Source organism: Lolium rigidum, chromosome 3 (genome assembly GCF_022539505.1).
Source record: "Lolium rigidum isolate FL_2022 chromosome 3, APGP_CSIRO_Lrig_0.1, whole genome shotgun sequence".
Classification (NCBI taxonomy): domain Eukaryota; kingdom Viridiplantae; phylum Streptophyta; class Magnoliopsida; order Poales; family Poaceae; genus Lolium; species Lolium rigidum.
In genome coordinates, this window is record NC_061510.1 from 70,763,809 (window position 1) to 70,776,946 (window position 13,138).

At 44.1% G+C, this 13,138-nt stretch overlaps 1 protein-coding gene across 1 annotated transcript in view; it reads left to right on the plus strand.

The window, feature by feature from the left end:
* The first annotated feature begins 10,741 nt into the window (after nucleotides 1–10,741).
* LOC124695012 overlaps nucleotides 10,742–13,138 on the plus strand; it is a 26,304-nt gene continuing 23,907 nt past the window's right edge. The window contains exon 1 of the mRNA XM_047227914.1: nucleotides 10,742–10,774. Within this exon, the coding sequence (XP_047083870.1) occupies nucleotides 10,742–10,774 (33 nt within the window). The remainder of the gene's footprint in view (nucleotides 10,775–13,138) is intronic.

Here is a 13,138-nt window from a genome sequence, read left to right on the forward strand (position 1 = left end):
ATGGAGTTTCAAACTCATCTATGACTTCCGAGTTATTCTAGTTCGAAAGATAAGAACCCATTAAAAGGAGAAGTAGAATATTATGGTAGAATAGTTGAGATTGTTGAGTTAAATTATTCCAACCAAGGAAGTGTTGTACTTGTTCAAATGTGAATGGTCAAAACCTGCTTGGAGTTAAAAACATCGCCAACTTTGGGATAACACAAGTAAACCTGAAGCGAGTTATAATTTGGATCGAACCATTTATATTTGCAAGCCAAGCTAAGCGGATATACTATGTGAAAGATGCTGTAGATGATGATTGGTACTCTGTTGTCTGTCCTTCAATTAGAGATTACTTTGACATGGAGCCTAGAATAGACGAGTTAGTTTGGGTATGACGAGTCTGTTTGACATGTTCTTACTTTTCTTTGAAGTTACTATTATGTGCGGGAACAAATAATTCACTTAATATATGTGCAGGAACAAATAAGTCGGATACTCAAGAATGGAAGGAAAAGATGATCAAAGTAGGTGAAGTCATGCAGTATTGGAAGAAATGGTGATAATATGTTGGAAAGGTTCATACACATAGCAAAAGCTACTCGGATACTTGCCAGGGAACCAGCAAGTAAGTAATGAATTCTACATCTCAACACCTTTGTACACAACCGAGTTTGCAGGATTCCAAGATATTTGTCTAACTATTACTTTTAAATATCCTTTGTTCAGATTGTGGAGAATAAAACTATATATGAACAACTAGAGGAAGATGAAGATGATGATGATGATGAATATGACAGTGATGAAGAGGATGATGAGGAAGAAGATGGTGCTGAAGATGGGCAGAGAGAAAATGATGGTGAAGGCTATGACAGTGATGCAACTACTGATCCTGGTGATGAATATGAAGATGGATCAATTAAAATTAACAACACTCCAGGCTAGATTCTTGATCTATCAATGTCTACATTAACGAGTATCTAATGGAAAGAAATATAGTATATCTAATCTGTTTTAACAATTATGGTTTTAGGCACGGAGAAGAGAAATCCCATAGAGGTCCAACATTACTTGAAGGGGTTACGGAAACATGTTAATCCAAACTGTAAAATAGATGTGGAATTCAATGATAATGGACAGCCTTGTGGTCCAAACACCAGCAAGTTCTCCAATTTTATTGGAAGTTTAGTTAAAGGAAAAGAAATTTCAATGGCAGCAACAAGCTGGAGCAAAGTACCCAGATCTGAGAAAATGCACTTGTGGGAAACTGTTAAGGTATTTAAACTGCATTACATTTATTTCTCACTGCAATAACAGTGGAAAGGTTTTTTTGTCTAGCTGTTGCTACTTATGTATTGCGGGCATTCTTTAATGTTGAAGAAAGACACGAGTACTTGGGTACTAAAGTCTACGAGGTAAAAAATGGAAAGATTTCAAGTGCTACTTAAAGAAGAAACATTACAAGTCAAAGTTATCAATAGAAGAGAACGTTGCGAACGGGTGTGGCCAAAGACTTCCTGAAGCTCAATGGGATTGGTTGGTGAGGCGTTGGAAGCAAAAAAAAAGTCCAAGGTGCATCATTACACAAACTTCCAATTTGAAAATGTATGCTTACTGAACTTATCATGAACTGAATTATTAAACTTAAATTGCAGAGATTGTCAAGGAAGAACAAACTGCAAGGAAAAACCAGCCAAATAGTACACACACTACTGGATCAAGGAGCTTCGCAGTTGTACAAGATCAAACAGTAATAATCCAAACTAATCAATTCAGACTTAAATTTTCTGCATTTTACAAGTTCATGAGGGCATAATCCATGTGATTTGCAGGAGATCCTAGAAGGTAAAAAAATTGGGAGGGCTGAGCTGTACAGGATCACTCACACTAATAGCAAAGGACTGCCGATTGACGATTTTGCTCTGCTGGGAAAATTGTAAGTTTCACCTTCAAGTAACTACTGCACAGACACATACTTGTTCTTGCAACAATACCTGCCATGACACTGATTTCCTTGTAGAATGAAATCAATAACAAACTAAATGCCAATCCTGAGCTGCATGGGGAGGAACCAAATCCCAATGACCTCTATTCAACATTGTTTCCCAAAGCAAAGAAGTCAACAAGGTATGGTCTAGGCATGGTAGTTGGTGGAAAAGGATCGGAAAATCTAGCTCAAGCACTAGCAGCTCTTGAAGAGAGTAGGAAAGAGACCGAGAGACCTAAAGCTTGTGGTCGAAAACATGGCGCGAAAGACTGATATCATAGAAGGGCGATTGAGTCAACTAATGCTAGTGTACCAAGCTAGCCGGAAAATACGGGACAACCAGACAACGAGCAACGAGCAGACAAGTGAAGAGGGAATGGAAGGTATTCCTACAATCCGGGTACACTACAAACTTCTTCATTCATGAGTAATTACATGGTCAACAGTATATTTCCATAAAGTCTGGTGATATCTAAATTAGTGATATGATTGAACCAATGTAGTTTACCAAACAAAATGTTGAGAAAGTTATTAGCAGTGAGGTTACAGGTTGCAAAGAAAATATAAGACTCAGCTTCTTCTTTCATGATCTGTATTGTAATCATACTATCCAGATGGTGCAGGTAAGTATTTGATAATTTTGTTTAAATGCAGGAAACTAGATCAACTGAAGTAACACATGCAAAAAGAAGCCAAAAACCTAGTCATACCTCAGAAGTTGGAGGTTCTCAAGCCAAGGTAAAGTATCAACAGTTTCATGTCCACTTGGCTCCTAGATGGTCCTGTTAATTGTGTGCTCTGATTGTTTAAATGCAGGAAACTAGATCAACTGAAGTAACACATGCAAAAAGAAGCCAAAAACATAGTCATACCTCACAAGTTGGAGGATCTCAAGCCAAGGTAAAGTATCAACAGTTCCATGTCCACTTGGCTCCTAGATGGTCCCGTTAATTGTGTGCTACGATTGTTTAAATGTAGGCCACCACAACTCATGAAGATAGAAGAGCCGAGAAAAATAAAGGAGAGAAAGAGTGTGAAGGAACCTAATAGTTCTATACCAAAGGTATGAGCTGCTAACATTGGTACTTTTTAAAGCTGGTAATTGAATCTACCACCTAATCATACATTCATGCGACATTTTTGGTATTTGACAGGAAACAATTTATACCCATGAAACAACGTATAGCCGGCGGGGTGTATACGGCCGGGAAAGTATGTTTAGCCGAGGAAGAAATGTTTACCAATCAAGAAGAAGGGAATCATTCAAAGACAACCTACAAGCATCTAGAGGCAAAGGTGCGACCCTCATAGAATGAAAAATACTCTACAGAATATGTTATAACTGAGCCTTATAGAAAGAAATAACAAAATATGTTATCTGCAGACAGCTAGTGTGAACAAGATCATTAAATCGGTCAAAGTGGAGAAGGCACAAGAGAACAAGATGAAAAACAGTGAGGTGAAGAAGAAAAGGAACAAAGGGACAGTAAATGTGAAAAAAGGAATGGACGTCGCTTTAACTTCACCAACCAGTGAAACAATAGTGGCTCTTGGCACTGTGCAGAATGCAGACACTGATGAGTACATTGAGGTTATGATCAACATGGTCTTGAAGAGAACCACGAGGTTACCACAAGCAAAGGGGAGAATGACGCTACTCGGTGAAGCTGAGGCACACTCAATCCAGTGGCCAAGGAAGAATGTAAGTTACACTTGCCTCTTGAAAATGCCAATTATCACTTGATCAATACTGTAGTGTCAATACTGTAGTGTCATGAAAAAAACCATGTGAAACATGATCAATACTGTAGTGTCATGAAACAACCATGATTGTAGTATTGGTGCACCTGCTGATATTTAGAGGAACTTCAATATATCAGGATTCTGCTTCCATAGATACCCAAACAATTGCTTGATAACTATCTAATGATTTAACTATCTATGCATGTTGCCTCACAAACTGTGTTGTTGCTCCTCACCATGTACTGGTGGTTGCTTATAGTTGGAAAAGCATGTGTATTGATACAGTGACCTCTGTGATGCTTTCCAATCATCCTAGCCTAGCTTGTTGCCTATCAGTTGGTTGTTTGAAATGAATTGCTTTGCAGTAATGACTCTCTTACTTCTATTTCTCAAGCTATAGGGATGCCAACTATTGTTGGGGACCATAGCTTCATTTTGAACCTTGTTGGGTAATGCTTGCAGGTCGATGCTCGAAGAAGTGGACATGACTCATGCATCAATTGTGAGCAGACATGGACAAGAACTTGCGCATTCATTCCAGATCGGATGGTAGGGTGTTGACATTGCGGGAGCAAGCGGCGAATCGGGATAAAATTAGGAGAACGAGATAACCTAAATGACAGTCAAAACCACGACGGAACTAAGAGGAGGAGAACCTTCACCTTCAAGTCAAAAGCCTCCATAGCTTCTCCGATCCAGCTGATGAATTCTTGGATGATGTGTGACCGAGTCTGGATGATGCTTTCAAGCTGATGAATTTGTATGTTATCTAATGATGGATGATGCTTGGATGATGTTGATGACTCGCTTATGACTGAATGCTTGTAAGTTATCCGATCTTTGGATGATCATGTTTATGATCGCTTATGATTGAATTACATTTATGATTGAATGCTTGTTTGTGTAATTGTAAGTTAAATACCTGGATGTTTCAAAGTGTTGATTGAATGCTTATGACTGAATTGTAAGTTAAATGATTTGATTGAATGTTCATGAATGCTGCCGAGTACAGTATATCAAAATTTGCCTACAAAAAGAAACAGCGGCATTAGGCCTATATGCTCGAAAACAAATTTGGAGGCATTTGCGAAATGCCGGCAAAAGCTTTGAACGGCATTTCCACCTTGTGCCAGAAAAAGGTTCCGCGGCGTCACCACCTTGTGCCGGAAAAAGATTCGGCGGCATCTCCGGAAAGTGCCGGCAAAAACCTTCCACGGCACAATCGAAAAGTGCTGGCAAAACTCTTAACGAGGCAAAAACCGATCTGCACTGAAATAGCTATTACGGCACCAGTTTTTGTGCCTTGAATTACATACCGCGGCATCTCACGAAAAATGCCGGCAAAGAGCAATCTCGACTGGAATAAACGCAGCACTTTTTTTTGTGCCTCGAAAAACCTTTGCCGGCACTTTTGGTGCCTTTGCCGGCACTTTTTTGTGCCGGCAAACTGGGTACCTGACGCAGTGACTCGTACGGCTGCGTGATTCCCAGTCTCGATCTCCTGTTTGTTTCTGGTTGTCTATTCGCTGAATATAAGGTCAAATGGTTGGTTCTCGTGCAGGTGTGGCCTGGTGGTGTGGGCAGTCGCCGGCAGCTCGCTACTCGCCGGCGCTGCGGGGTAATTCGCTAGCTCTTCCTGCTTTTGTTGTGTTTTTTCTTGCAAACCGCCGCTGTGCTCCCTTCTCCCTTGCTTCCGTTCCTCCGTTCCTGCCCGCGTCCTTGGGGGCCGGCCCATAGATTTCGAGGGCCCTAGGGTAACACGGCACCAAAGGCCCCTTCTTTACAGTGTCGAAGCTTTTTAGGGCAGGGGGCCATGGCCCCCTACTATGGAGAATTCCTTAAAGATATATATTTATGCTATTTTTACATTTTATTCACAGTTTAAGTACGATTGGTGTTCTTGGCACCCCTAACAATCTCCGTCATGTTCCGCCATTTGGTTACGCATAATTTTAAAAAATATTATTAGTATTCCACAAGAGAAATATTCGGGTAATGCAATAGCAAACTAAATAATATTTACATTTGGAAGATCCATGGTCTTTAAAATCTCAGTAAAGATATTGAAACTATTTATTTCTATTGTCCAAGAAAATTATATATCATTATTCTTACTTTTACCATAGCTACATATACATATATATATATATCTCTAAAATTAATCGGAGAAAATTTATGAGAGTCGGTGTTGTGGTTCATATTTGGAAAGGCTAGAAGAAATAATGTCACCAGGAAAAATTATTTAGAAGTATTGAATTATTTTTGTAAAAGGAGTCAGAGAAGAGGTATGATTGGATCTTTTGTAATTTTCTAGAATTATTCTAAGCCGTGTGGCCTAAAGAGTAATTGTTGATTCTTCTGCTATTAGGAATCAGAGTAGAGAAGCGGTACGCTACATCATAAAACATCTATATATTCTAGAATTATTTTAAATTATACAACCCAAAAAGTATATGTATAAGTGTATTAAATATGCAAACAAATCTTGGGCGAGGGCCCCTAGCTCCTGGAGGCCCGGGGCGAGCGCCCCTCTGCCCCGCGCTATGGGCCGGCCCTGGCTCCACTCGTACGGCTGTGCTTACAAAGAATCGATCAAGCCTTGGTGAGTTCTTCGTGTGCTTACAATTGTGTTGTGATTTTTCTTCAAATTCCTGCCTCCTCTCGCGATCGATCTGGACTAGCATGGCTAGCTTTTGCTTACAGAAAGAAAATCGATTCCGGGCGGTGGCACAACTGCCGCCGCGCCGCCGCCGTCTAGCTTCGATTCGCAACGGCTAGACTCCACGATGGTGATTCGCCAAAAAAGCTCGTCAGCGGCATTTTTTTTTGCGGTAAAGGAGATAATATTACAGGAACAAGATTCTAACAGAAAGACCCAGTACAAAGTTGAAATTATGAACAAGTCCTCCTGGATCCCGACCTTGACGAAGACAACCAGCACGTACCGCCGGCGCGCCGCCGCAACTCCTTCCTTGATGCCTTGGTATCGGAGGAGCCCCTCTGCGAGCGGGAAGTCTTCGGAACTCAGCTCGAACGAGCCTCCATCCTGGTGCATCGTCGCCGTCGTCCCTGCTCCCCGAACACTATCACCTTCTAGATCAACAACTCCCAGCGCCGCCGTCTCTCGGTCGCCGGCCAGGGATTCGCGTGCTCCACCACGCCGCAGAGCAGACAGCACGAAGAGGTCGCCAGATCCGCCGCAACACACCACCGGAGCACCGCCGGCGGAGAAGGGGAACGACGACCGCAAAAGCCACTCCGGCGACGCCTCCACCTCCTCAGCCCCGCCAGCTTCAGGCAAGGAAGGGATCGAGCACGGCGGCCGCCCGCCGGGACTACCGTCAATGCCGCTGACTAGCTAATTAAGCAGCAGAAATAGAGAGAGAAATTAGGCTTTAGGAAAAGACTAGTAAATTTGCCCGTGCGTTGCACCGGGTTGTTTCGATATGATTTAAACGGTTCGCTAATGGTCTAAAACTGTGTACTAAAAATGTTGATCATATTTATATTTTCCACAAAAATCTGGAACACCGCAACAATTCTATTTTGTGTATACTTTTTTGTGCATAAACTTATCTTAAACCTAGTACATAAATAATATGAATGTTTAATGAATTTACAGCTAATGTTCTTTAGTTAAAAGAACAAGATAATCATTTTTATGATGGACAATCATGTTTACGCTATAATTCAGTTAACTCTCTAAGAATTGGAAAAAAACACACATATTTGAGGACATTGTTTGAAGTAGGTGCGTAGTCTTAGACATGGACCAAATACAAATATGAAGATCTAGTGTCAGAAGCAACATGGTCTGCAACTAAATCTGGATGCGTTCTAGCAAGAATTAAGAACTTTTCGACAATAACAAATAATATTATTTTGAGGATAGAGTTTTTGATAAGTTGCTGCGTTGCATAACTACAACGCACTGATCGACTTTTGCTGGCTTTGAGCCGGCCGTGCATCGCAGAATCAGAGGCAGGAAAATAGAAACGTAGTATGAACAGGACCAATTGATTGCCCTGGAATCGTCCCCCAACTCCATCTTGGCTCGACCAAGATGCACAGTGCCCCACCTTACCGTGCAGACACAAAGATCTGGAGGGGGAGGAGCGAGGCTGCGGTAGCCTTGGTTGGAAACTGTCCCAGCATTCATCGCGGCGGACATCTAGCATCCATGGCTGTAGACCGGTAGTGAGCTCACTCATTCGGGGTCTATTGCAGTGGAGAGCAGGCATGGAATCCATATGGCCCTGCGCTTCCGCTCGGCGCTCGCGCCCATGGAGAGAACCACTGCCCGACCGGATTTGCTGGCCACGACCAAGTCGGTCTCCCATCGCGTAGTTCGACGTGGCACGTGGTTCCGTTGCAGCGCTCCGGCCAACCGTCCCTCGCGTCCGTGACACATCGCAGGTGACCTTTTCGGCTCAAATTAAAAGTGCATGCCAGCGCTGGTTCTAATCAGAACATTAGGTTGGGATTAGAGTACGAACGTTTAGCTCTACACAAGAATCAGAATACACATCCTAGAACTGGATTTATCATCTGAAACACTCAAACTTATGTTGTTCATGTGGTGGTTTAGGTACACAGCAGATTCAGAAGAATCTCTCACCAAGAACGATCACCATAATGTTATAGCGCAGTCGATTCCACGGGAGAGGCGGAAAACGATTCAACTGAAGAACAGAGGGGTGTTGGTGATGGTGTGCCTTCTCGCATCGGCACAGGGTCACTATCATGCTGCACCGCCTACGCGCGGTTCCCAACTGCCAAGCCACTGGACTTTTCTTATGTTGCCGCCGCACCCAAGGCCTGCACCTCCGGCGAGCTTCACCGTCGAAGTACTGCCCGCGCCAGGTTTTGTCGCCTCCGTTCCCCACCTCTGGCTAGCTCCCTCGTCGAACTACTGACTGCACCAGGTCGCGCCGCCTCTGTTCCCCGCTGCATATTTCAGCATCGGTGGCCTGCCCATCCGGCGAGCTGCCGCGTCGAACCGAGCCTGCACCAGGTCGCGTCGAGCGGGGATTGTTTCGATGGGACGTACTGGAATTCTGTATATATGGGTGGGGAGGCAAGGATGTAGCTCCTCTCGTGGCCCAGGTTTTCTAAACTGCAACTGACATGGACTGTCATTGAGCTTAAGATACGAAGAAAATACCAAACACGTTCGACGGATGCCCACTCGGGATCAACCGACCATGAAGATTCAGTGGTAGGCGGACAATGCTGGAGGCGCGCGAGTGAAGGTGGAACCATACTTCAACAAAAAGTCCTCGTTGTTAACGCAGACAAGCCTCGCCGGCTCGGGCGGGGTCAAACTGCCGGCGTATGGACTCATCGCGGAGGACCTTGTAGAAGCTAGCGAGGCTCCAGAAAGTCGGCGTCGTCGGATCGAGCAGAGGATGGCGCGATGGCGGCGACGCCAGAGGAAACCTTGCGCCCGTGCGGGGTTTATCTATTGAAGCGATCGAGGGGCTTGGTTGCATTTGTTCATGGGCTCGGTTCAGAAATTCAGCCCGAACGAACGACGACCGGAGTCCACGACGTACACGCAGGAGCCTAGGAGGCTAGGACGAGTGAGTTACGGCAGGTTCGTGGAGCGCAACCTACAAACCACAAAACGAATCGAACGACGGACGAAAATAGTAGGATGGACGACGGAAACAACGGACCGAACGACGGAAACGCTTTTGCTTTTATTATTAGGTATAGAAAGAAGGACATGAGATGTGTCAGGCCGGACTCGCGCGCGTTGGAACGGGACTCCCTTGAACGTGCAGCATAATGGAGTCAGTGCCTCTGCCTCGAATGTACGTGGTCCAACAATAATGCAGGCGACCTCTAAGGATGTGGCGCTTCCTGGAAAAGACGGCCAGTAGAGTTTACTGCGCATCGGCCTTTTCCCTAACAAGAACACTCCTACAAGATTACGTCATGCTAGCTAGCTTTTCCTTTTGTCCTTCCTACCTGACCAAAATAGATACGGTACATGGGGCATTGTGAGCGCCATGTGACATGTGCGCTTGTTGCCTACTTGCCTTTAATTTCTTGATTGCGTTGTACACTTAGCAGCCCTAGTACGTGCTAGCGTGCCACGTACTGGCCGGCAAGCGCAATTGAGCACAGGCACCTTGCTGATTTGTGCTAACCTGGTGGTACTCTGGAGTCTGGATACATGAACGTTTCCTACATGGCACAAACACAAATAGCACCAATAGTTTAAAATGCTCGTGTTAAAAAAAAAACGCTGTTTTGAGATACAACACGAATATACGATCTATTGTGGGGCTTGTATATATACACATATTAAATGCAACAAGATACGGTGCAATGTGACACATCATCAGTTAACCATATCTATTTTGTGAAAAAGACGACCATAGAATTGCTGATGCTCGATCAATTGTGGTTTGGCTCTATCACTTTTATATCTTGTTCGATATTCATTTTGGATTGACACTTGTTACAAGATTGGATTGTTACAATTGTCCTTTTCTCATGCAGCCGTTGGATGCTTTGTCTGCTGTGTGGGCCACGGTTGTCACTGCGCTCGACTGGTGAGTCTGCTTCCTGCTCCTGATCGGTGCATTCTAACACACCAGGAAATTTTGATCTCCCATAAATACGGCTTAATGTGATATTCTATTGTTTTATTTGATGTGCAATTTAATTTTGTATCTACCAAATTCACCCTTTGACGAAAAAAAATACTCATTTGATCACATAGTATTAACAAATATATGCCATGGGATTTGTTGCTGGACGGGCCATATTCAACGGTCCCTACCGTAAACTTATAAAATTTGACTTGTGACTAAATTTGTACATCCTCATTGAAGTGGAGCAAATCTTTTACAAATTTGAGCAAATCTTTTGTTGATGTTTTTCTTTCTGTTTTATTATGTTGCAGTGAGTACCAAGCATCGGGCTCATGGGCTGCTCGGAGCCCTTTTACTCCTGAGCCTTCTGACGAGAAGCATGGCGGCTGTCGACGTACCAGCTACAGTTGATTGGCGAGACGCGATGGTGCCCGTGAAGGACCAGGGGGAGCTTGCGGTATGTATCCCTAGTCCTATTTGTTAACGTACTACATTCAATTTTGTAAACAAATTCATCCTACCGTGCGCTACCGCTGGAAAAGGCGGTTTCTTCGTGACGCTGAGAGCATCTCCACTCGTTTGGCCTCCCACGCCGAAATCCGGACGAAAAAATCGTCGGATTGGACGAAATTAATTCGTGGGGAAAACCATATTTCCAGTCGTCCACCCGAAGTTCGGCGGACAAAGTCGAAATTCAAACAAAACGAAGTCCCGCTACAAATACGTCCAGATCGGCAAAAGGATCAGCCACAGATCGGCGATCGGAGGGAAATTACACTGAAACAGGGGCGTCGGCAGTCCCGTCTGGCACGGCGGTGTCTGGCGGCCCAGTTTCCTCTCACGCCGTGGTCGAAGCGGCGGCCGATGTTGCTGCGGGCGCAGTCGATGTCGAAGCGGCGGCAGTCGACATCGTAGACGGTGAGGGCGAAGCACTGGCCGGAGTGGGTCGGAGGATGTCGGTGCGATGGCCCTCGTACCAAATCCTCGTCTCCTCGTCCATCAGGGCTGTGTTGCTGCCTGATACGTCTCAAACGTATCTATAATTTCTTATTTTCCATGCTAGTTTTATGACAATACTCACATGTTTTATATTGACTTTATATCATTTTGATGCATTTTCCGGCACTAACCTATTAACAAGATGCCGAAACGCCGCTTTGTTTTCTGCTGTTTTTGGTTTCAGAAATCTTACACAGGAAATATTCTCGGAATTGGACGAAACAAAAGCCCACGGTCTTATTTTGCACGGAGCCTTCCAGAACACCGAAGGAGAGACGGAGAGGGGCCAAGGGGGCCCCACACCACCTGGCGGCGCGGCCAAGGGGGGGCCGCGCCCAGCTATGGGGTGGGCCCCTTGGGACCCCTCTGACTCTGCCCATTCGCCTATTTATTCCCTCCGTCGCGAAAACCCTAGTACCGAGAGCTACGATACGAGAAAAGTTCCAGAGACGCCGTCGCCGCCAATCCCATCTCGGGGGATTCAGGAGATCGCCTAACATGATCAAGATCGTCTATTTGTAATGCTACATGTTGTGTTTGTTGGGATCCGATGAATATGGAATACTATGTCAAGTTGATTATTGATCTATCATATATGTGTTGTTTATGATCTTGCATGCTCTCCGTTGCTAGTAGACGCTCTGGCCAAGTTGATTCTTGTAACTCCAAGAGGGAGTATTTATGCTCGATAGTGGGTTCATGCCTCCATTGAATCTGGGACAGTGACAGAAAGTTCTTAGGTTATGGATGTGTTGTTGCCACTCGGGATAAAACATCAATGCTTTGTCTAAAGATATTTGTGTTGATTACATTACGCACAGTACTTAATGCAATTGTCTGTTGTTTGCAACTTAATACTGGAAGGGGTGCGGATGCTAACCCGAAGGTGGACTTTTTAGGCATAGATGCATGCTCGGATAGCGGTCTATGTTCTTTGTCGTAATGTCCTAAGTAAATCTCATATTAGTCATCATGATATGTATGTGCATTGTTATGCCCTCTTTATTTGTCAATTGCCCAACTGTAATTTGTTCACCCAATATGCTATTTATCTTATTGGAGAGACACCACTAGTGAACTGTGGACCCCGGTCCATTCTTTTACATCTGAAATACAATCTACTGCAATCATTGTTCTCTGCTGTTCTTCGCAAACAGACATCATTCTCCACACCATTCGTTTAATCCTTTGTTTACAGCAAGCCGGTGAGATTGACAACCTCACTGTTAAGTTGGGGCAAAGTATTTTTATTGTGTTGTGCAGGTTCCACGTTGGCGCCGGAATCCCTGGTGTTGCGCTGATAACCCACAAGTATAGGGGATCGCAACAGTCTTCGAGGGAAGTAAAACCCAAATTTATTGATTCGACACAAGGGGAGGTAAAGAATACTTATAAGCCTTAACAACTGAGTCGTCAATTCAGCTGTACCTGGAAAAGCACTAGTAACAGGGGTGATGTGAAAGCAGGAGTAATATGAGAGCAATAATAACAGTAACACAACAGCAGTAGCAGTAATATGATAGCAATGGCACCAGAAAATAGTTGATACTACTTCCAATGACATGTAGAATGAGTATATGATGATGAGAGATCGACCGGGGTTCCCAGCTATCTACACTAGTGGTAACTCTCCAATAACAAGTGTTGAGTGAACAAATTACAGTTGGGCAATTGATAGGATTGAAATAGCATTAAGACAGAACATCAAGATCATTAATCATGTAGGCATGTTTTCCATATATAGTCATACGTGCTCGCAATGAGAAACCGGTACGAGCATCTTTTGTCCTACCGACCGGTGGCGCGGACTCTAGGGAATCTA